Source organism: Pteropus medius, unplaced genomic scaffold (assembly GCF_902729225.1).
Source record: "Pteropus medius unplaced genomic scaffold, Ma_sr-lr_union100, whole genome shotgun sequence".
NCBI lineage: Eukaryota > Metazoa > Chordata > Mammalia > Chiroptera > Pteropodidae > Pteropus > Pteropus medius.
The window spans coordinates 15615614-15637635 of record NW_024340692.1 but is presented as its reverse complement, the minus strand read 5'-3'; the positions used below and the strand labels follow the sequence as shown (position 1 = coordinate 15637635).

At 37.4% G+C, this 22022-nt stretch overlaps 1 protein-coding gene across 1 annotated transcript in view; it reads left to right on the top strand.

Moving 5' to 3' along the window:
• Positions 1-22022, top strand: part of DOCK8 (dedicator of cytokinesis 8) — a 201280-nt gene that overhangs the window by 55763 nt on the left and 123495 nt on the right. The window contains exons 5-7 of the mRNA XM_039888606.1: positions 9833-9956; positions 13775-13987; positions 18503-18588. Coding sequence (XP_039744540.1) covers positions 9833-9956; positions 13775-13987; positions 18503-18588 — 423 coding nt within the window. The remainder of the gene's footprint in view (positions 1-9832; positions 9957-13774; positions 13988-18502; positions 18589-22022) is intronic.

The window sequence follows — 22022 nt, the reverse complement described above, 5'->3', positions numbered from 1 at the left end:
AGAGACTGGCAGGAAGAAAGTACAAAGTACCTTCCTTTGAGTTCTCATTTGGGGAGATGAAGTATGGTATATCCTTCTCTTTCTAGCTCCATCTGATCCACAGAGATTCTGTCCAGATTTTGGCATTAAGTCTTGTAAGTTTTGGTGAGTTTTCATTTTTTCTGTGTCTTCATAGGCTGAGAAGTTGGAGGAAGACACAGTAGGGGGTGCTGGCCAGTTTTTAATTGGTAATTAATTACCCCCCTTTTGAGTTTGTTATTTTGTCAAATAACGCATGCCTGCTTTGAAAGCAATCAACTAATGCAGAAGTTTATTAAGTAAAAAGGAAGTCTCTTGCCTCACTACTCACTTGTTCCCTGACCATCCCTTCAACCCACTCTTAACTGCATAGAAGTTGCTGTGTAGTCTTCCTGATCCTCTTTTCATGCCCTCACAAATATATATGAATATTTATACTTTTTTATAAATATGTATATATATGTGTATATATATATATACATACATACACACACACACACACATAAACATACATACATATACACATACATACATGTCCACCAAGCCATTTGGTGCATGCTAAGAGGTCCTCAATATTTGTTTCCTGTCCAAAACGTCCATGAAGACATTTGGTGCACACCAATCCATCTACCTCACTGCATGTGTCATTACCAGCTAGGCTACAGGGGCAAGGAGAGTTATTATTGGTGATATAGCCACAATACAAGTATTGGACCAGTGAAACATGATAGCGTTTTTAATGTAGGGATCCTGTAAACCAAAAGTAGAAATAAGCATTATGGGGTCTTTGAAACCAAGAACATTTTCTAAGCATAGACATTTCGGACAGGACGAAATATCAAGGACTTTTGGCATGGACCAAATGACTCCATGGTCGTTTTGGACAGGACCAAATGTCCTGCAATGTATGCATATATATAATTTTTTTTCAATAATATCTTTGTTATTATAGTTTCTTTAAAAATGCCTGGTATTCCAGAGGTGAAGAAATGTATCGTAAGTTATTGACCCTTTCTCTATTAATGGACATTGCAATTGACTCCATTTTTACAATACAAAAAATATCACAATGAACATCTATGCACATTTGCCCCTACCCAAACGTGAACATTTCTGAAGGTATTAATAGAATCAGTGCACACAATACATTCCGATAAGTACTGCCAAATTCTCCAGAAATGTTGTGCTAATTCACTCCGTTACCAAGTGGGCATGAAACTGCTTTTCCCCCCATATCCTTGCCAATGCTGGATTTTATTGATTAAAATAAAATTCCTCCAATCTTATTCTAGTTATCATTTTAAACTGGAAGCTATTATATCTACTTTCCGAATATTGTTTTCTATCAATGGATTTTCTTCCCTAATCTATTTTAAAATCCCAGTTAAATATACAATGTGAAGAGCAACTCCTAGGTATTTACCCAAATGAAATGAAAACCTATGTTCACAAAAATCTGTATGCAAATATTTATAGCAGTTTTATTTTTAATTGCCACAACTAAAAACAACCCAAACTGTACTCAATTGGGTAGTGGATAAACAAATGCTGTATATTCATACAATGAAATAGTACTCAGCAATAAAATTAAACAAATTACTGATTTATGCAACGACCTAGATGAATCTCAGATGCATTATGATAAGTGAAAGAAGTTAGACAAAAAAGATAATTACATGATTTCATTGATATGACATTCTGGAAAAATGTAAAGCTTTAGAGACAGAAAAGAGAACAACGGTTACTGGGGCCTGGAGGTGGGGGTTGATTGCAGAAGTGCATATGAGAATTTTGGGGGGTGCTGGCACTGTTCTTATATTGATTGTAGTAATAGTTACACAACTGTATGCATTTGACAAAACTCACAGAACTGTGATCATAAAAGGATGAATTATAATTATACTTCAAAATCAATGGATGGAAATGTAGAATAGTGTCTAGCAGTAAGTAATTATTCATTGAATGTGAGGTCTATCAATTTGTTTATTATATTACAAAATGGTGGTTTCTCTGGAGCAGGAGTAAGTGAATTCAAGTCCTGGCTCTACCTCTTACTAGTTGTGTGGCCTAAGGCAATGTATTTCTTTGTGCCTCAATTTCCTCATCAGAAAATGGAAATTAGAATAGTACCTACCTCATAAGTTTTGTTGTATGCATAAATAAAATAATTTATGTAAAGCATTTAGAAGATTTCTTGGCATATGGCAATAATTCAATAAATATTAGTTACTATTTATGATATTTTTAAAATGTTATTACAGAATAAGGTTCAATTGTCCTTGCCCTATTGACAAATAATTTAAATTAGACCAATTAGTAAGATCTTATATGCAAAGGAAAAAAACAGGTTACAAGATTAACTTAATCTTATTGATTTAATTTAATTTAATGATCCAGGGTAGATGTCACATCATAGGCACTATAATTTATATATTTATGGAATAAAGAAAAGATTTGGAAGATTGTAAGATTTATACTTCAAGGCTTATCTAGTTCCAATTTAATCTATCTAAAATGTTTCTTTCAAGTGAAATAAGATTTTCTGAAGACTTCAGATAAAGCATTGAACAAAAAACTCTATCCCATATAATTTAATGCACCACGGAGGGTGGAATAAAACTACCTTCCTCTAGAGGACCACACTTAATGAAGCCATTTTGCCTTCTACAGACATGGACATGTCTTTGTCATCCATTACCATGCAGTCAAACACTGATTTAGTTAGTTCTTTTATTCCTCAATTATCTCCTTGCTGATATTACATTTCTCTATAATATCTGAGGATAGTCTTTTATGTCCTTGCTATCTGTGATAATGGCTTTGAATCCCACTTAGGGGGCAGGGGAGTGGAATAATGGCCATTCGTGTTCCCTCCCACTCCCATGATTCTATAGGGCATTTGCCACTCAAGTTCTATAATTGAGACTTTTAAATCTCCATGAAGGACAGAGGAAACTTTCAGATTTTCTTTTTAACTTAAGAGGGAAAAATTAAACTACACAGAAACACAAAATATATGCTCTCTTTTTGGTGTAAATGTATTTTTCTGACTTCAAATGTTTGTGTTACCTAGGCTAGAAGATGCCTTAAATGAATTCCATTCTATCTTTAATGTATATAGCACAAAGTTTGTTCTTACTCTAAAAATTGTAGTGCTTTTCTCTCCATGATTTTTGATAATGATCATTGACCTAATGAATAGAATGGTGCCATGATTACTTGTTTATCTCATCTTAATTCCATATGTGTTGATAATTTTGTATGGATTGATGTTTGCTGGCATCCTCTGGGTGATATTAAATATTTTAAGCATTATTTCCTCTCTCATTTTCTCTAAATGAGCTAGAGTGATTAACTGAAGAATGTGTTTGATGTCTTGGTGGAGAGTCAAACTCTTAAGTAATTAAATTGTTTACATGCTATTTATTCTTGGTGTATTATCCTCAGCGACAGTGAAACATTTCATGAGTGTTATGAGCAGCATCATAAAAGCCCTTATACCCTGTCTTTTATCCTGGGTGATTAAGGTAATTCAGAAAGAAGGTCGAGCTCAAGGAGAGCTGAGATATCAAGGAATGGGGTATCATCTGTTTTATTACTCCATATTTTACTCCCAGTGAACTGGTAAACAATTAAAATTCAAACACATCAGTGCATATAATTCAGTTACTCCCAAAACACCATAAAAATGTCTCCCTGATCAATAATTGCTTATTATAACATGCATTTGTTGTGCTACTGTCAAGGTGCTTAGCTATTTGCTTTCTAAAAGTGTGGAAAGCAAGCGAGGCTCATCAGCCTATACAGTCAAAAAGAGGAATCCAGCTGTGGATATCACTGAGCCACTCTTGACTTGTTCCATGCAGACACCCCACCCCACAAAGCCATACCCTCTAAAGCCCAATTCAAAGTCCAGGGCTTTCACAAAGCCTTTTTTGACTTGGCTAGAAGTAATTATTCCCTTCTCTGAATTTTCAAAGCTTGTCGTTTGTATTTTTCTTATAAGCTTTTGCCATACTGTATATTACATTCTAGTTCCTTGCCTAAATTTTTATCTTACTAAATACGTGATCTTTCTCACCAGACCATGTCTTCACTGTGGAAAGGACTCCCTTAGAGTTAGGATTCTTGTGTATTCCTCCCTGGATCTTCTTATGTGCCTTATTCTTAGGAAATACTTTATAATTATTTGTCGAATGGAAGAATGAGTGAAACATTAACAAGCAAATATTCATATCCTGTTGCTCTAAGACAAGCGTTCTTAGATATATCAGACCCAACGCTGTCTTTCTATGTAACAAATATTTTGATACCACCTTTATAACCCACAAATTTTCTCATTTTCAGAAGTCAGTAGAATATCCCAACTGTTATATAAAGAAGGAATAAAAGAAACATAATACATAAAATAGCGTGCATGTGAATATACAAATGCTTAGATACAATTACACCAGTGAACACAATAACATAGCTATTTGTACCTGCAGGAAGAATCAGAATTGGTTGAGATTCCCTAGAAGCTGAGCCTGAGACAGAGATTTAGGTGCATGTGATTTTCAAGAGTGCACTCTTTAGGAAAGACCTGTAAGGGAGTGAGGACAGCAAGATAGGGAAGCAGAAGGAATCAGCTAAAGATGGTGGCAGATATATTCTTGTCCTGATCCACAGGGTGCTCTGGAATGATCACACTGCAAGTCATCTCACTGTGTTGCTTTGAGACAAGGAGTGGGACCCTATACCAGTCAGGCATTTGTTACCACCAACCAAGAGTGATAGGTTAGGGGCCTGGGAAGTAGAACGAATCTCTCAGATGCCTCTGGGCACGACAGTTCCTACACTCACAGCTGCTGCAGAATGGAAAATAGGACCCACAACCAGTATTTATTACAATGCCAGACATGTAACACATATTATTTTCCTTTTGTTTTCAAACAATCTCAAATTTACAGAAAACTTGCAAGTAAGGTCTTATGAAGACCTTTCCCCCACCTCTCCCAAACCATTTGAGAGTAAGTTGCTGACCTAATTCTCCATTTCCTCCAAATACTTTAGTGTATAATTGCTACAAATGAGGATGTTTTTCATTATAATTACTACAAAATTGTTACATGCAGGAAATTAATATTGATACATTATTACAATCTAATCCTCAGATCCCATTTAGTTTTCACCAAATGTCCCAAGAATTCCCTTTAGAGCAAAAGGATCTAGTTACAAGTAATATGTTGCATTTAGATGTTACATGTCTTTAGTCCTATTTACTCTGAAACAGTTTCTCCATGTTTCCTTGATTTCTATGATTTGAGATTATAGGCCGGTTATTTTTTAGAAAGTCCTTCCATTTGAGTTTGATTATTATAAATGCCCCATTCCTTATCAAGCTTTCAATTTATTTATTTGTATCAATATGGAGTCATAGTTTTCTATTTAATATTAGACTATTACAACATATTCATTTAATAGGTTATAATCCATATTATCCATTTCTATCACTTATTTTGATGCTCAAATTATTCTCAATTTGACCAGGGTGAATCCCTTTAACTGGTTCTTAGGTCTTTTCTGCATGTCCCTAGCACTTATTGATCATGTCCATGCTTTCTTCCACAAGATATTCTGGACTGATCTTATACTTTCCTTTCCTAACCACTGGACTCAGTAATTTCTCCTTTCAATAGAAAATGGTACTTAAAAGCCAAGATGAGGGTATTGGCTGTGCTCATTGCTATTAAGGTGTTGCTCTTCCCATGTCTTCTCAGTGAATAGAGATGTGTGTGTTGAAAGCTATGAGTTCATGTTGATTCGTGCTATTCCAACCTGACATCACAGTATTCATTCTAGTTTTCGTCCTCTCTGTAGTTTTAACTCCTTTCTCAGATAGCGAACATTCCGATTCCTATTGTCCTTAATATGTTTACTTACTTGGTTAATTCCGCTATATGTAACCATCGCCACCCCCTCCCCCATCTCCACATAGGTGCCCTCCCCCTCATATTCTGGCTCTGATACCCTACACCAGGCTTGCCCACTTCAATCCATACTGACACTAAGTGCCAGGTCATCCTTTTACAAGGACACCCTTGTCTACTTGCCTGGGCTCTGACACCTCATGGCAGACTTCTCCAGGTGTATACATGCCCTCATCATTCTGCTCAAGCTCTGTTATCACATGACAGGATGCCCTAGGCTTGAATACCCTCTTCATACCCTATGGGTTCTGATTCTCAGTGCCAGGCAGCCCTTTTAAATGTTTGCCCTCCTTTTCCTGTTTGGCCTTCAACTTCCCATTCTAAGCCTCCTTAGCTACCCACCACCCTGAGTTCTGATGGTTTTCAGTGCCACATTTATAGGAAGGGATGAGAAAGAAAGGGAAAAGGTATGAGAAAGGGAGGAGGAAAAAAGCACATATGTTATTTTCCAGTCTTTATAATAAGTTTTCAAAATAATGTTCTCTCCCATTTTATATTTGAGGAAACTGTGGCTCAGGGAGATGAAGTCATTTGCCCAAGGTCTCATAGCCAGTAAGGAAGGAGCCAACATCTGAACCCAGGTCCAGACTCTAGAGCCCAGATTCTCTCTGTTCCACCATATGGCCTCTAAAGAGAATGCTCTCAAAATATGTTTGATCTTTGGATTGTCCCCTAATGTGTAACAAAGTGTTTGAAGAAAAGGAATGCAGTTCTCTTGAGAAGCAATAGATTGTGTTCATTTCATAAGGGTAGTCTCTCCACTACATAGCCTACTTCCCTATCTCTCTTGTCTGCAAAAGGCTCAATAGTTGCCCAGGGTGGGTAATGAGGCTGGACTCTGGTAGCCACTGTACTCTGCAAGCAGCCTCACCACCTACTCAGTAGTGGTTTCTGCCTTCTGTGGCTGGCACTTCTGAAATAAGTCAGAAATAACCCCTGTCCTCTCTTCCCCAGCCAACTTTACCCTTGTTGCCACAAGGGAGCTTTGCAGCTTTCTGAGATTTTAAAATGGGAAAACAGATGCTAAATCTAGAACGAGAAAGGGGAAAAATGTTTGCTCTGGTTTCAATCATACAGCCACAGAATATATTAGTCTTAATGCTTTCCATACCAAAAATTTTGAAGGCTGGCATACAGATAGGGTTCAAGTGTATATATTGTGAAATGAGCTTTTAACACTATTTTGTAACTCATTTTTTAAAATGCTCATGTGTCAATGTCTTTGGGGTCCATCTAAAGAACTTCTGAAAACATTCTATCAAAACTGAGGACAAAAAAAGAGAAAGAAAATCTCTAATTGCATAAAATAGCAAAAGAATAATCCCCAAATAAATTTCATTTCTTCCAGATTTAAGCATCTTCTGAGAAAATTTGATTTGAATTTTTTCAGATATAGTGTATGAACTTTTTTACCATAAGAGCTTAAAACTGGGGAAAATATCATAGAATTCATCTCGTGTCCATGCCTTGCCTTATGAACAAAGGTGCAGAGAGAAGTGACCTGAAGATAATGGAAGCAGGCACATGTCTGAAATTGTGTGTGTGTGTGTGTGTGTGTGTGTGTTATACACTTGTAAGTAAACACTCTTGGAAATGGGTTCATTTTATGAGACAAGAGATAAAGTTAAAACAAATATAGTTCTGGTCACCAAGGCTTAAGCTAAAGTTTTAAGTTAGGCTGCTTCCTGATTTTTATTTCTGTGGCCCAAGCAGGTTTTCTTGTGGAGAGGCATGTGACTTTGAACCTGACCTTAATTCTCTTTGCAATGTACAAGTCCTAAGAAAGGCCAAGGGCAGATATTGAAGTGTGAAATTTGAATTTTAATTCACTGTTAGCTTTCAGTCTTAGAACAAATTAATGTTAGCTAATTCCTTAGGGACTTTTTCCCCTCAAAATTGGGTTTTTCAAGAATAATCATCACTGATTCAGCATGTTGTCATTTAGGGTAGTGAAATCTTAGGATGCAACTTAATACTTGCCTGTATTTGCCACTACTTTGAGTTGTGTGGGGTTTTTTCCCAGGACATTAGATCACATGATGCTGTTTCTTTGAATCCTTAGAGAGAGTGCAATAAAAGTCATTTTATGCACTAGAAAAGCCTAGCCGTCTAGCACATACATACATGTTGCTATCTAAATTTATATTGGTGAGAATAATTTTTAATAAGCTAGCAGATTTGTTAAATCCCATGGAAGGCCCTCTCTCAAAGATCTGTTATACAATAGAAAATAAACATTATAATATAAAATAAAGTTTGGTCATATATGTATTTACTCTTTTTTACCACTACCATCTGCAAACTTAGAGCCAATTTAGAGCGAACTTAGAGGAGATGTTTGAAAGGGCTCTCCAAAATACCTTTTCTTAATCGATGTTTATAAACAACGTAATTTACATTTAAATTTTTTCTTATTTTGCTAATGTTTGGAAATCTCAAACCAAAAATTATGCTGGATATTTCTCTTGAAAGCCTTTCTAAATGTTTAGTCGTATTTTTTTATTCAGAGTACACCTTTTTCATTTCCTTAATTTTCCACTTCCCCATTTTGGCCCTTTGTTCACCCAGACCTGTCAATACAGATTGGGTCAGGGCAACGCGAGTGGCCAGGAGAAGTTGAAGATGGCCATTTATAGTAAATCTTGACTTGAACTAGTCACCAAGCCCATCATGTCTCTCTTCTAAGCTATTTCTTGTCTCCTTTTACTCAAAACAAATTGCCCATCTTCAGAGCATAATAAAATCCAAGGAGAGAGTCTTATTCTCCATTCTCCCCGCAGATAACACAGGACGTCTGAGATTTTTCTTTAATTAATTCGATCATCTAAAATTTATGAGATACTTGTTCTGCGTGTGCCACTGTATATAACCCAACACTTAGGCCCTCCCACAGAGTTATAAACTCTGTATTTGGATCATGCTAGTGGCTCTTCTACATCTCCAGCTTTATCTCTCTGCCATTTAATCTGCCTAATAAATCCTAACTCATTTCATGTTCCTCTACCAACTTGCTTGGTGGTTTTTCTAATAGTGGAGGAAATCAAACAAAAAGAGTGCATGTTTGTGCTGCTGACTTTGCAGCAGGTTTTCCGGGAAGGTCACAAAAATGGGGAATGCACACATTGGTTTCTGTAGTTACTATTTGCTAACTTATACCTGTGGCTTTTCTTATTATGAAATTATGTTCTAATTTAATAATAATAGTCCTAGGCAATATATTTTAAACCCTTTCCCTCCACATTTTTTAAACACAGTTTTAATGGAGTGCATGGAGTGGAGATTGAGAATGCTAGCAAAGATATTCAGTATATAAATCATTTATTTCTATTTTTTCTTAACCATGTCCTGCCTTTTTTACTCTTTAAGAACATTGCTGTGTGATTAAATGTTTTCCTCTATTTTTATCTTCAAACGATCTTTATTTGCTAGCTGCTTCTGCACATTGCTAGATTTATTCCAGCCTCTTACACTAGAGTCATAGTTTAGCTTCAACTTGGAGCCAAATGCCCCACAGCGGAAATGACCACACCTCTGAAGTGGCATTTTCCCAGGCCATTCCTGCCTTTAATAATGAGCCAGCCAGGAGGCAAGTTTGTATCTCATTACAAGAGAGCCTTGTATTGGGCCTGGTGCATAATTAGATGTGAGGAATTACAGTTGAGCCTCTCTTTGCAAGATCTTTCAGCACCAAGTCTATGCATAAGCCATTACTTTTATTTTTAATCTAATGATTTTGCCTTTCTTCCTCCCTCCCTCCCTCCTTCCCCTTTCTTCTTCTCTCCCCTTCTCTCCCCTGACCCTCTCCCCCACCCTCTCTGTCTCTCTCATAATAACAACAATTAAAGACACCAAGGAAGTTCGGAGATTTGTGGCTTTAAAAAGACTGGATCCCGAAAAGATTTTCACAAGACGCTTCAGAAACAGACGTTTGAGTCAGAAACCTTGGAGTGCAGTGAATCCAGTGCTCAGGTATTTCCTATCAATAAACTTGGTTGCCAGGTTACTGGCTGTTCTGCCTATGGCGTGCTGTCAGTTTTTTCTAACTAATAAAAAGGCTTAGACTCATAGAATATTAGAGTAGGAGAGACTCTACCATCTGAGTCAGTGATATTTTTTCAAACTTGTAGCTACACACATCAGTGTTCAAATAAAAACCCAGAAACTTAGTAATTAAAATAGGTAAAAGTGGAGGGGCTCTAATTGCAGGGGTGGGGGCCCACCCCTGTAACGTTACTGCAGAGACTCAGAGGTGCCCCTAAAGAAGGCTTCAGAGTGATTGAAAGCTCCACGCTGAGGAACCTGCCTGGGTTCTCTGTGATTCCACCACATGCTAACTCCATAACCTGAGGCAGGATAACTGAACTCTCTGGGCTTCCGGTTCCTCCCCCGGAAAACAAGAATGATAATAATAACTAACTCATGAGGTTGTTTGAGTAGTAAATGAATTAACATGTGTAAAGCATTTAGGACAATGTCTCTTCTCTCGCTTAGTGCCCAATAAATGTTGGCTACTATTATTGTTGTTGTTTTTATTACATTTATGGTTATTATAGAGCAGATACAGTCTAAAAGTCAGCTTTATACATCTGTGTTTATAGCAGCATTATTCACAATAGCCAAAAGGTGGAAACAACCACATATCCATGGACAGATAAATGGGTAAACAAACGTGGCATACACATACAATGAAATACTGTTTAGTCTTAAAAAGGAGGGACATTCTGACACATGCTACAACATGGATGAACCTTCAAGTCATTATGCTAAGTGAAATCAGCCAATCACAAAGAACTAATACTGTATGATTCCACTTATATGAGGTACCTAGAGCAGTTGAATTCACAGAGAAAGTGGAACTGTGGTTTTCAGGGGATGAGAGAGGGGAGAATAGGGAGTTATTATTTAATGGATATAGCTCTTTAGTTTTGCAAGATGAAGAGTTCTAGAGATTGGTTGCTCAACAGTGTGAATACACCTAACACTACTGAGTTGTACACTAAAAAGGTGATAAATTTTATGTTATGTATATTTTACCACAATTTAAGAAAAAATTAAAGCCAGTGCTCCAGTCCATCCTGCCCATTTTATAATTGAGGAAAATAAATCATAGAGGAAGAAATTTGTTCAGGTTTGCATAGAACTTCTTCTAAACCAGTATAGTTTTTAGCTTTCAGGTGCTCTCACCATGCTGAATATAACTAAAGGATTTTTTTTTTAATAATACCTATTTTTCAAACAGCACAGTCTCTGTAGCCATGCTAGTTGCTTAATCTGAGCTCTATAGAGGGATCGACCATTAATGCTAATGCCGAATATGATAGGCTTACTGAGACCTAGAATATCTGTATGCTGTATTCTATGGGAGCTTTAAGGGATTTTTCATTGGTAATTTTGACTAAATTCAGTTTGTACCATAAATGATGACCAAGTAAACTGTTCCTTTTATCTGTCAGACAGAAGCTGGGGTCTATGGCAGTGGTTCTCAAACTTTAGCTTCCTCGGAATCTCCTGAAGGGCTTGTTCAAACAGATTTCTGGGCCCCACCCCAGAGTTTCTGATTCACACGGCGTGGAGTAGAACTTGAGAATCTGCATTTCTGATTAGCCATTTCCCAGGAGATGCATATACTGCTGGTCCTGGGACCACATTTGAGAACCATGGGTCTAGGGGGAAGAGTGGAATTATCAGACCATGAAGCTCAGAAGAGGGGCCTTAAAACTAGGACTCAAATCTCTGAGAAGGGAACGGGGCCTAGCTGGTCCTGTTAGTATCTCAGGATCCAAGAGGAAGGACCTCAGAGAGGGGGTATGTGTGGATTCAGACCTCCTAGGAGGGGAATTGCCCAGTGGATTCTGATACCTCCAAGGAGGTAAGTTTATGAAGGTTCTGAAAGTGCCAAAAGAAGCTCAAGGCTAGAACAACTGCCACTACCAAGGTGATAGGAACTGCAAGCAAAGAAGAAGGGGCCAGTCTCTTCTCCCAGCTTCAGCCATCTGGTCTCCCTGTTGTGCCCCCATTGGCATAACTTAAAGGGAGCAGCAGGCAAAGCAGAAATGTGATTTACTGAGCGCAGACCTAGCATCACAGAACAGAGCATAAAAGGATGAATTTGGAGCTGAGAGACAATAGGCGAATGACCAGCACACCCATAAAGCACACTTGTTCCTCCAGCATACTAACAGAGCACTCAATGAAGTCATTGGCTGGATTTCAGACCCAAGTGATAGAAAAACTATATATTTTTATGTATTAGACTAATACTCATCATGGAGAGATACACAGACCATGAAATTGCCAGCAATATCTTTCATTCTCATTCTTATGTACCTTATCAAGTGGAATGGTGAAGCCAAATGTCTGAATTTACATAAATTAAATACATATATGAAGTGACTCTATGGTATACATATTTCATCAAAATTAGATTATATACATACTGTTGTGTAACTTCTTTTTCATACAATATACTGTGATCATCTTTTCCAATGAATACATGTTCTTTTTTTCTTTTTTAATGACTGTATAACATTCCATTGTGTGAAAGTTCCAAAATCTTTTAATGCGTCCTCTTATGGGGAGCATTTAGGTTGTTTCTATTATTTTGTTATTGTGAACAACAGAGATGCTCTTATCTTCACATCTTTGCTCCCTTGTCCAGTTATACTCTTAGGGTAAATTCTGGAGATATACATATATATCTTGATATTCTTTTAAAGAAATTGGAAAATCCAATTTATTTTCCAAAGGTTTTTATAAATTCTAAGACAAACATAAGTGTTAATAATTAAAGTATTAATATTTATTATTCCTATCACATTCAGTTTAGGTAAAATTTATGATCTAGCAGAGTAACATTTTTATGAGGTAGATAGATGTTACAAAAAGTATATCTTACACAGAAATTGTATAGTATAGTATGTCCATTTAGTAGAACTTTAAGATAACATTTTATCATTAATTTTATAGATATTTATAATAGATCCATCTTTTTTCTTATAAAATATCATTGATTATGATTATATATTCTTTTCCAAGTCTTTGGTTTGGTATGTAGCTCCTAACTTCTAAAACATTTCTAATAAAATAAAGCGTTCACTTTGTTGCTGATTTAAGACACTTTTTTTCAAACATACTGCATCTAAAAGTGGATACTGCTTAAATAGCAAATGCTTTTCCTTTTTTTTTTTTTTCTGGTGCTTATTCCTGTAATCATTACTAAAGTCCTGTAGAAAAGTGTTCCCACACGCATATCTCTGTCTCTGGAAAAATAAGACTCAGCTTTGGAGTTTATATAAAGTTTAATATGGAAGGCTCCTCACAGATCATCTTATTTTCCAGTTTCAAACCCCAAGTTCTGGAGTTGTGATCAGGACAAGGTCCATCTGTTCCCCCATCCAGACTCCTTTCTGTTACACCTTATTCCAGCTCTGTTTTGCTTGAACATGACACATGAGTGTGACTCATCAGAGACTTGGCTCCCATTCTCCAGAAAGAATACAACAAAAACTATTAGCAACATGGTGCTGTTTCCAAACCTTTCTTCGAGGATGAGTTTATCTTCATCCAACAAGTAACTACCTGTTTCCAGGTGAGAAGGAGACATTTATTTTAGAATGTTCAGTCCCGAAAGCTAAGATGTGATTCTTTTCAAACCCCCAGTTTGCTCAGAAATTCCCTAGGGCCTGATTCTATAATCACACATTGGAGCAGTCTTAAGACATCCCAGATTGCTTAGTTCTCATTTTAGTCCCATGATCTTTCTCACAAAGATGTGTCTTTTCTCACAGGCAGGCCCCCGCCACTTAAATGGGCTGTGCGATGTGTCTGGGAAAGGCCCCCTCACTGCCTGTGACTTCGACCTCCGCAGCCTCCAGCCTGACCAGCGGCTAGAGAACCTCCTACAACATGTGAGTGCCGAGGACTTCGAGAAGCAGAACGAGGAGGCCCGAAGGACCAACCGGCAGGCCGAGCTCTTTGCCCTTTACCCATCAGTGGATGAGGTGAGTGTGACCAGCTCCGTGCTGGAGAATTTCAGTGACGACGTAGAGAGTCTCCAGGAAAATATTATTGTTCATTATTACTGTGCAGCAACGTCAGAATGCTTAATTGTGTGATTTCTGGGGCTTTTTTCACTATGGCAAGCCTGTGTGATAGCACAGTCAATTACTGATCAATTATACAAATGAAATTCCAGTAATAACTAGGATTTCCATAGTACTTTATAAAATACTTTCACTGATATTATCTCATAAAATCTTCAAAAGATTTCAGGGGTCTACATGCAGTAATCCCACTCAACCAGTCAAACTATTCAGTGATTTTACAGTTACTCCATCAAGACATATATTACTTAAACCTTGATGTTCTTTAGCGCTTTGTTAAGATTTTTTTTAATGGTCTCTGTGAATAATCTGAGACACCTGCTTTGAAAACATTCCAGTCTGAAATATCACAGCCATGCTCCCACTGCATAGAACGTCAGGATCTTGATTATCTGCTTCGTTATGTGTTGGACCTGACCCAGAACAATTTGATTATTTAGGCTTTGTCTGTGATCACTCCACCGGGCCACTTCGGGTGGGATAAAGGATGACCATTATTCAAGAGTGTTTCAGCTCCTTATACTGAGGCTCTCAATCTTCCCTTCTGTATGTCAGAATACCTACACTTCTGGGTCTTGCCAGTACAGATTACCATGATATCTCTGCTGACCAAGTTTTATTAAAAATTCCATTGCAAGAAATAAGATTTGGGAAAATTTTGCATAAAGGATATGCCACCCATCCGTACCTCTAAATATTTCAAATTTGACCTTTGAATCAAGCAAGACCTTTGGGGAGCCTGATTCTCACACCCCTGAAGCCCCCACCCCCAAGAATTGTGTCTGCTGACTTGCCCTTTGATGAGCTCACCACTGGTCAGCAAAAAGACAATAAGGGAAACAGCAGTCTTGAGAGACGATATTGTGTTCACTTTTCAAATATTATTGAAGACGTTTGACCTACTCATCAACCAGCACCTGCCTCAGTGAGGATCCAAAGGGATCCCTCAAGCCTTCAGACAAAGAGGAGTTCATGTTTCCATAACTGAGAAAATGTGTGTATTAGAGATAGTGTGCATCTTTTAATCGACTCTTATAAATTCTTTACAGTCAAATTTCTGTTTACTTCTACCAAATCTGGTGGCTTACTTATTAGTGTCTTGAATTATCTTCAGCTTTCTTTTTTTCTTATCCTTATTTTCCAACCACTTTGGCTTTCTCGTCTATTTATTTTGTTCGCAATCTTGTCAGTGGCCTCAAATTCTTTTCTGAATGAGGGAGATTAAAAATAAATATGAATAGCGTGGACAATGTTATCATCTCCATTCTTCAGATTGCAAAGTAAGAATCAGAGAGCTTACACAACTTGTTCAAGACTCAACAGGTAAATTAAATTATAGGATGGAGATCCTAACCCACTATTTATCTGCATATGACTGCCTGGTATGTTGATACACATAATTGAAATCCAGAGATGATATCAACAAGCACCTCTTATCTCAGTTTCTCAGTTTCCATGTACAACTTTAAAACTTTTACCAGATGTGTCAAGAAATACGAAGTCTGACTGACTTGACCTTCATTTGTGTCCCTCTTCCTCCCAGTTCCATGATGGAGGTGCCAATATGTAATAAGGAGACCCAAAGTGGGCACCAGAAGAGAGAAAATAATTAAAGGGTGAGGAGAATACTTGTGTTGAGACATCAACTCATCAAAAGCTCCCTCCTGGGACTAAATGGAGGTTATCCAGCCTGCACTGATTATAATAATCAATCATAGACTGTTTTAAAGGAATTTTATTTTATGGTCTTTGAACAATGCAGAAACTCAGTTGAGATGGAAAGTTATAATCTAGCCGAGGTCCTAATGAGGCCTGCTTTACTGAGTGGAGACAAATGCTTTGTAATTAGTGTACCAGATATTTGTAAGTTGTTCTGTCTAAAATGCTTGAGGGCTCCTATGCTAGCCTTTTAATATGTTGAAGTTGGACACACAGAAATTGCATTTGTACTTGTAGTTTGCACTTTCTTCAAAGAAAGTCCTGTGAAAGAAAGGTAAATTGTCATCTGACTTATTATGAAATGAAATTATATTATCATTATTTACTGGTAAAGAAAGTTAGAACTAAAGAACTAAAGAACTAATTATAGTATCATTATTTACTGGTAAAGAAAGTTAGATGTAATAGAACTATTACATCTAAATCATGACAGAGTTTATTGGAGAGGCAAAAGTAGAACTCAGCCACCAAATTAGATGAAGTGCGTTCTTTCTCTCATTCACTGTGAGTCTGTAAAAGGTGTCCTATGTGTTGATCCCTAAGAAAGATGCCACTATACTCCAAATCATTAAAGAGTTTGTATTTTGGTTACAAGTGTCAGAACTCACCTAAAAGCAATTTTTTTTTAAAAAAAGGAGGGGGTGATATGTTGGCTCACATGATGAAATTACAGGTAGGCAGATGTAGAGCTGACTTCAGGATTCATTGGGCCAACTGATGGAAGAATGTCAGCTCTCTAGCTCTCTCATGTTATCTCTTTCTTTCTTTCTTTCTTTCTTTTCTCTTTTTTCTCTCCTTCCCTTCCTTCCTTTTCTTCCTTCCCTTCCCTTCCTTCTTTTTCCTTCTCTCTCTCTCTCTCTCTCTCTCTCTCACACACACACACACACACATACACACACACACAGCTCCCAGAAAGATGAAAACAGATATCCACTAAAACTTTACATTTCCTCTTCTGCTTCTTTGGGAATTCATTTCTATTTCAGATAACTGTAAAGGCTCAAGAAATTCATATAGGTTAGAAGAGGCTTAGGAAATATATCAATATGTAGACCTTGTTTAGATCCTGGTTTAACAAATTAACTGTAAAAGGTATTAAGACAGTTGGGGAAATTTGGAACTGACTTCATGTTTAGTGACAATAGAAATTTTTGTTACTTTTTTTATGAGAAATATGGTATTACAATTGTATATTTTAAAAAGTCTTTATATTTTAGAGTGTTGTACTAAAATTATATGATGTCTGGCACCTTGCTTCTAGATTATCCAATATTGAGTGGGGAGAGATAGTAAGTGGGAGTATAGAACCAAGTTGCCTATGAGTTGTTGAAATTATTGAAGCTAGGTGATAGGTAGAAGTGGTTCATTATATTATTCTCTCTACTTGTATATGTTTACAATTACCCAAATGAAAAACTTCTTTGAAAAGATTTCAAAGGTTGAATCTAAACCAAATATAGTCTTAGAAACCCATAAGTGTCTTTACATTGAGGTTATTTTCCACAAAAGGAGACCTTCCCTTTCGGATGTATTTGTTCTGCTCATCCTAAAAGTTCCAGCTTGCTCTGAGGGAGTTCAGCTCAGTGTAGGCACCAGGACAGCGCTTCCTCTGAAACAAACTCAGCAACTCCACCCAGCAAGATTACCAGCAGATAAATCCAAGCTTGGGCCTTGAAGGAGAATAGAAGTTAGAGTAGAGGTGAGTTTATCACTTCGACTATCCCACCAAATTGGGTACAGAATTACCAAGTAAAGGTGATTTACTGCCATTTGTAAAAATGTTATGGTTGCTTTGGTGTATTTGTTGGGAAGCTCTCATTCTTTATAGCCCAGGAAAATACAATTACACATGGCTCTGTTCTTTAGAGTTTTGTGAGCTGCAGACCACTGACCAGTGTGTGGGTACCCTACTGCAAGAGCAGGAATTAAAGTTTTCAGGGACTTGCACTGTTTATCTTTGCATATAGGAATATAATTAAGATACTGTGATAGCTTAGATTTGAATGCTAAAAGTTACAATAAGGATTTGATATTTCTCTTTAAGTTTTGAGTCCCCATGTGGTAAAAATAGACAAGTGTATCTCTTAATTTGTCCTTACTAAGCTTTTCTGTACTTAGAACTTTAACAAGTTTTAACTGGACATGTCTTTACAGAATCTATAAATTCAACCCCAAACTTCTATCAACTGTTTAAGAAAACTGAGAAAGGTACTCTGTATTATAGTATTGATGGTTTATAGCCTTAAGTGAACTATTCTGACTCAGATCTCAAGTCTGAAATGCACATATTTACTAGCAAAATCCTTGGCAGGAGAAATACTCTGAATGTGGACTTAGAGCAGCCAAAAAAAAAAAAAAAAAAATCAACAATGGGCATAAAATTTTGCAATGCCATCTGGTGGATGTTACTAAGTCATATCCATGTTCACATTTCCTTCCTTCCTCAGTCCCTTTGTCTTAAATGCTTGGCTTTCTAAAAGGAGAAAATGTTTGCTGTAAATGCTGACTTTGAAGCTTGGGGCTTGGATATCAAACTCTCTTGTAAATGTCAAAGTGTTATTCTGCTATTAGAAATAAAGCAAATGTAAGTTGAATTGAGCAGTGGATGGCAGTCTTCCCTTCCCTGGGTTAACTCCAACTGGAAGTCCTCATGGAAACTCACTAATAATTTCTTTACCATGTGATTAATAATAGGAGGATGCTGTGGAAATACGTCCTGTACCAGAATGTCCTAAGGAACATCTGGGCAACAGAATATTGGTCAAGTTGCTGACCCTGAAGTAAGTATCATCAAACATACTAACCAGTACATTGAGGTCTATCTCGTCTTTTAGATACAAACTGTGTCTTTATCATCAGAGCTTGAATCAGGGAGTATCTCCCAACACATTAACAGTGGGCAGCTGTGAGGTAGTGGAAAGAACAAAGTTTGGAGTCAGCTAGATCTCAATTCCATTCCTATCCAGCCGTTGACAGTCTTTTCTGTAATAGAGAGGGCAAACACTAAGGTTAGGTGTATAAAGCTATTTAGTGAAATGGTCCACATTAAGAAAAATAACTGTGAAAGCCAATGGTATGCTGGAGACAGCTCTGACTAACTCATGAGAGCTAATTGTGCATTTCTCTTCCCAATTCTTTATTCAGTGAAGTCACATTGGCAGCTTGAAATTGGCTACGGTGGAAGAATTTAAACATAGAAACCAGAAAATGCTACAAAATTAGAACCTTTTTGTTTTTCAGAGACTTGTTTATTAAACATTTACCAGCATACCACTGTTGAAACAATACTAAATGCAACTAAAACGCAGTCTCAGTGCCAGGGAGCAATAGAGAGTAGTGGGGACTATAGCAAACTGTCTTAAGGGGGCACCTACTAGCTAGGACCAACTCTTGTCATCCAAGTAAACAGGCCCGTTTTTGTCAGTTGTCTGATTTTTCTTCCAAGAGAGCTGGAAATCCAGATTCTTCTGCATAATTTTCTGACTTCTTAAAATTTTCCTATTTCCTTTGTAAATAACACACAATTCAAACAAAGCATGTCTACAGTCTGGATTCATCTTGTGGGCCAATTATGTGCCATGCCTGCTTTAAAGCAATTGTCTCCAAATTTTTTAATTGTTTATTTCTATGGTAAAAAAAAAAAAAAAAGTCACATGTCCTCTATATATTTGTATTAATTTTGTACTTGTATATTAAAATATTATATATACTATAAAACATCTATAGACAAGAAATTTTAAAGACTGAACTAAGTAATTCAAAATAAATTATAGTATTCTCTTTCTACATTCCAGTAGATTGTCTTGCATAGCCCCTGAAGTGCTTGTGCACCTCTCTGTCCTCTCTGCAGGCTGCTACTTAAAAGAATTAGTTCTTCGACATCTTCAAATCACAGACCCTTTTGAAAATAATAAGTTGTAAGTGCTCCACCTAAAGTACAGAAGCATAATTTTTTCATACTCTATTAGGAGTGTCATCCATCTCTTCAAGTCAGTTCATGGACCCCTTAAGCAGCACCTGGTTTGCAATAGGGCATCTGGATACTGGATTCAAGGCTTTGTTTCAACCTTGGGAACTTCTCTGGGATTTTGAGTCCTATCTCTTAAATCAAGTTGTTAGGCCAGATGGTATCAAAGTTCCTACCTGTCACAAACTTCTAATTCTAAAGCATAGCCTCCCCAGTTTCTTTCTTCAGGACACAAGCCAACATGACTGCTCCCCGAGTTGTGGGGCCTTCCTTGGCATTGTAGTTCTTTCCCTGAGGCAATTCTACCAATAGGAGGATGGGGGCAGCTAGGAACTTTTGTCTTATAGGCAGAGATGAGCAGCCAATAAGCCAGCTCTGTATGAGGTGAGGGGTACAGAAAGGCAAACTCTAGCCCTAGCAAGCCGACTGGGAGGTGGGAGCCTCCTAGTCCATCTGCTGGAGGACTCGGTGGAAGTGGCTGTTCTGTTCCCATCTGCATTGTTCAGGAAGTCCACCCTATTGTCTGAGGCACTCACACACCCCCACAGGATGCACATCAGGTCACTTTTAGTTGCAGGAACTATGCCGTTTAGGATTGAAAGAATTCTCTCTTATGATCCTTATCACCAAGCCTTCTAGACCTTTCTAATAAATAAATGGCAGCTGTTCTCACAGATGGGAAAACATGGCCACTAATATAGGTGTATATTATTTAAAAAACCAAATTGAGTCATTTGGATTTCTCTTGATGAAAATTGTGAAGTATAGTTTCTAGTGATATTTTCACCCAACTGCCAAAGCAGAAATTAGGTAGGATTGAGGTGTTCACTCAGTGCATTTGGCCTGCTGACATGTCTTTAATGGTATCCATACAAACATACCTGCAAGAGAGATAGACTGAAGAGGTCATCCTAGATATAACTACTTTGAATGAACTGGATAAAAGAAAGCAAATTCTTATAAGTAAACCTAGAATGTTGAAATGTGAATAGTAAAATTTAATGATAATGTTAAAGACACACGTTTCTTTATTGATAGGCAGAATTCTATTTATACTACTATAGATTTTTATCAGCTAGGGAATTTTTTTAAAGTTATCGAGATCTGTAACTGTTTCTGTTTTGCTTTTGAGAAATATCTAAAGCCTCAAGCATGCAGAAAGAATTAGGATGGCGCCAATTCTCTAAATGTGTGTAGCAGTAAGAAAAAGAAGATGATGACAGAGTATTTTTCTATTTTGCATTTTAAGTGAGAAAATCTTTTAATTTAAAATTTAATACTATCTATGCAAAGTAACCTCAGCTTAAAGGAGTCTTCTTAGTGGTAAAACTTTAGTGTGCATTAAATTTATCCAAGGAGCTTGGTTTAAATGAAAGTTTGGGGAAACCACCACCACCATCTCCCCTAAGGAACTCTGGTTTAGGAGATTTCAGGTGGGACCAAGAAACCTGCGTTTTGACAAACTCCTTATTTGCTTCAAAATACTCGTTTCTGGGAACTACACTTAAAGACACACTGGTAGAAAGAACTCAGGTTCTGTGATCAGAAAGAACTGGGCTCAAAACCTGAGTGTACCTAACTTTGTGGCCTTTGGCAAATTACTTATGCTCTGTGAACCTCAAAAATGGGGATAATATCTGTAGTACATTATTGTTGTGAAGCCTAAAGGAAATGACATGTGTAAAGCACTTATCACAGCACAGTCACAGGTGTTTGACAAATGTTAATTCTCTTTGTTTCTCTGAACCACAGAGAACTTAACACTCAGTACCTGCCTAAGTAAATTACAGGAATGTACAGACCTTTTTGTATCAGAGGGTACGTAATTAAATACAGATCAACCACGCCAGGTAATAGCTGGTGAGCCTGGGCACAAACATTCTTCTGAAAAAGTTGTCTTGTATGTTGAAGCTACCAATGATAAGACCATCCTCTCACACATACCTTGAAACAAAAGTTGGCCTAATTTGCCTGCCTTCTGCAATAGTGGTGCTCCGGGATTTGATTACTGGTGCTCTCAGCGACCAATGTCATGGGCCATGCGTATCTTTATAACATGAAGCAGGATTATGCTTTGGGGAAACATTGTCTTCAAAAACCCACCATTTTTCAAGGAGAATGAGCAATTAGGACCAATATGAGGGCTTCTCTTTCTAGCTGTCACTAGGGCCACACACCTCTGTGTTTGTTAGTAGTGCTCAGTCCCCTCCCCCTGCCTCAACTCAGCAATTCCCCTGGCGATGGAGT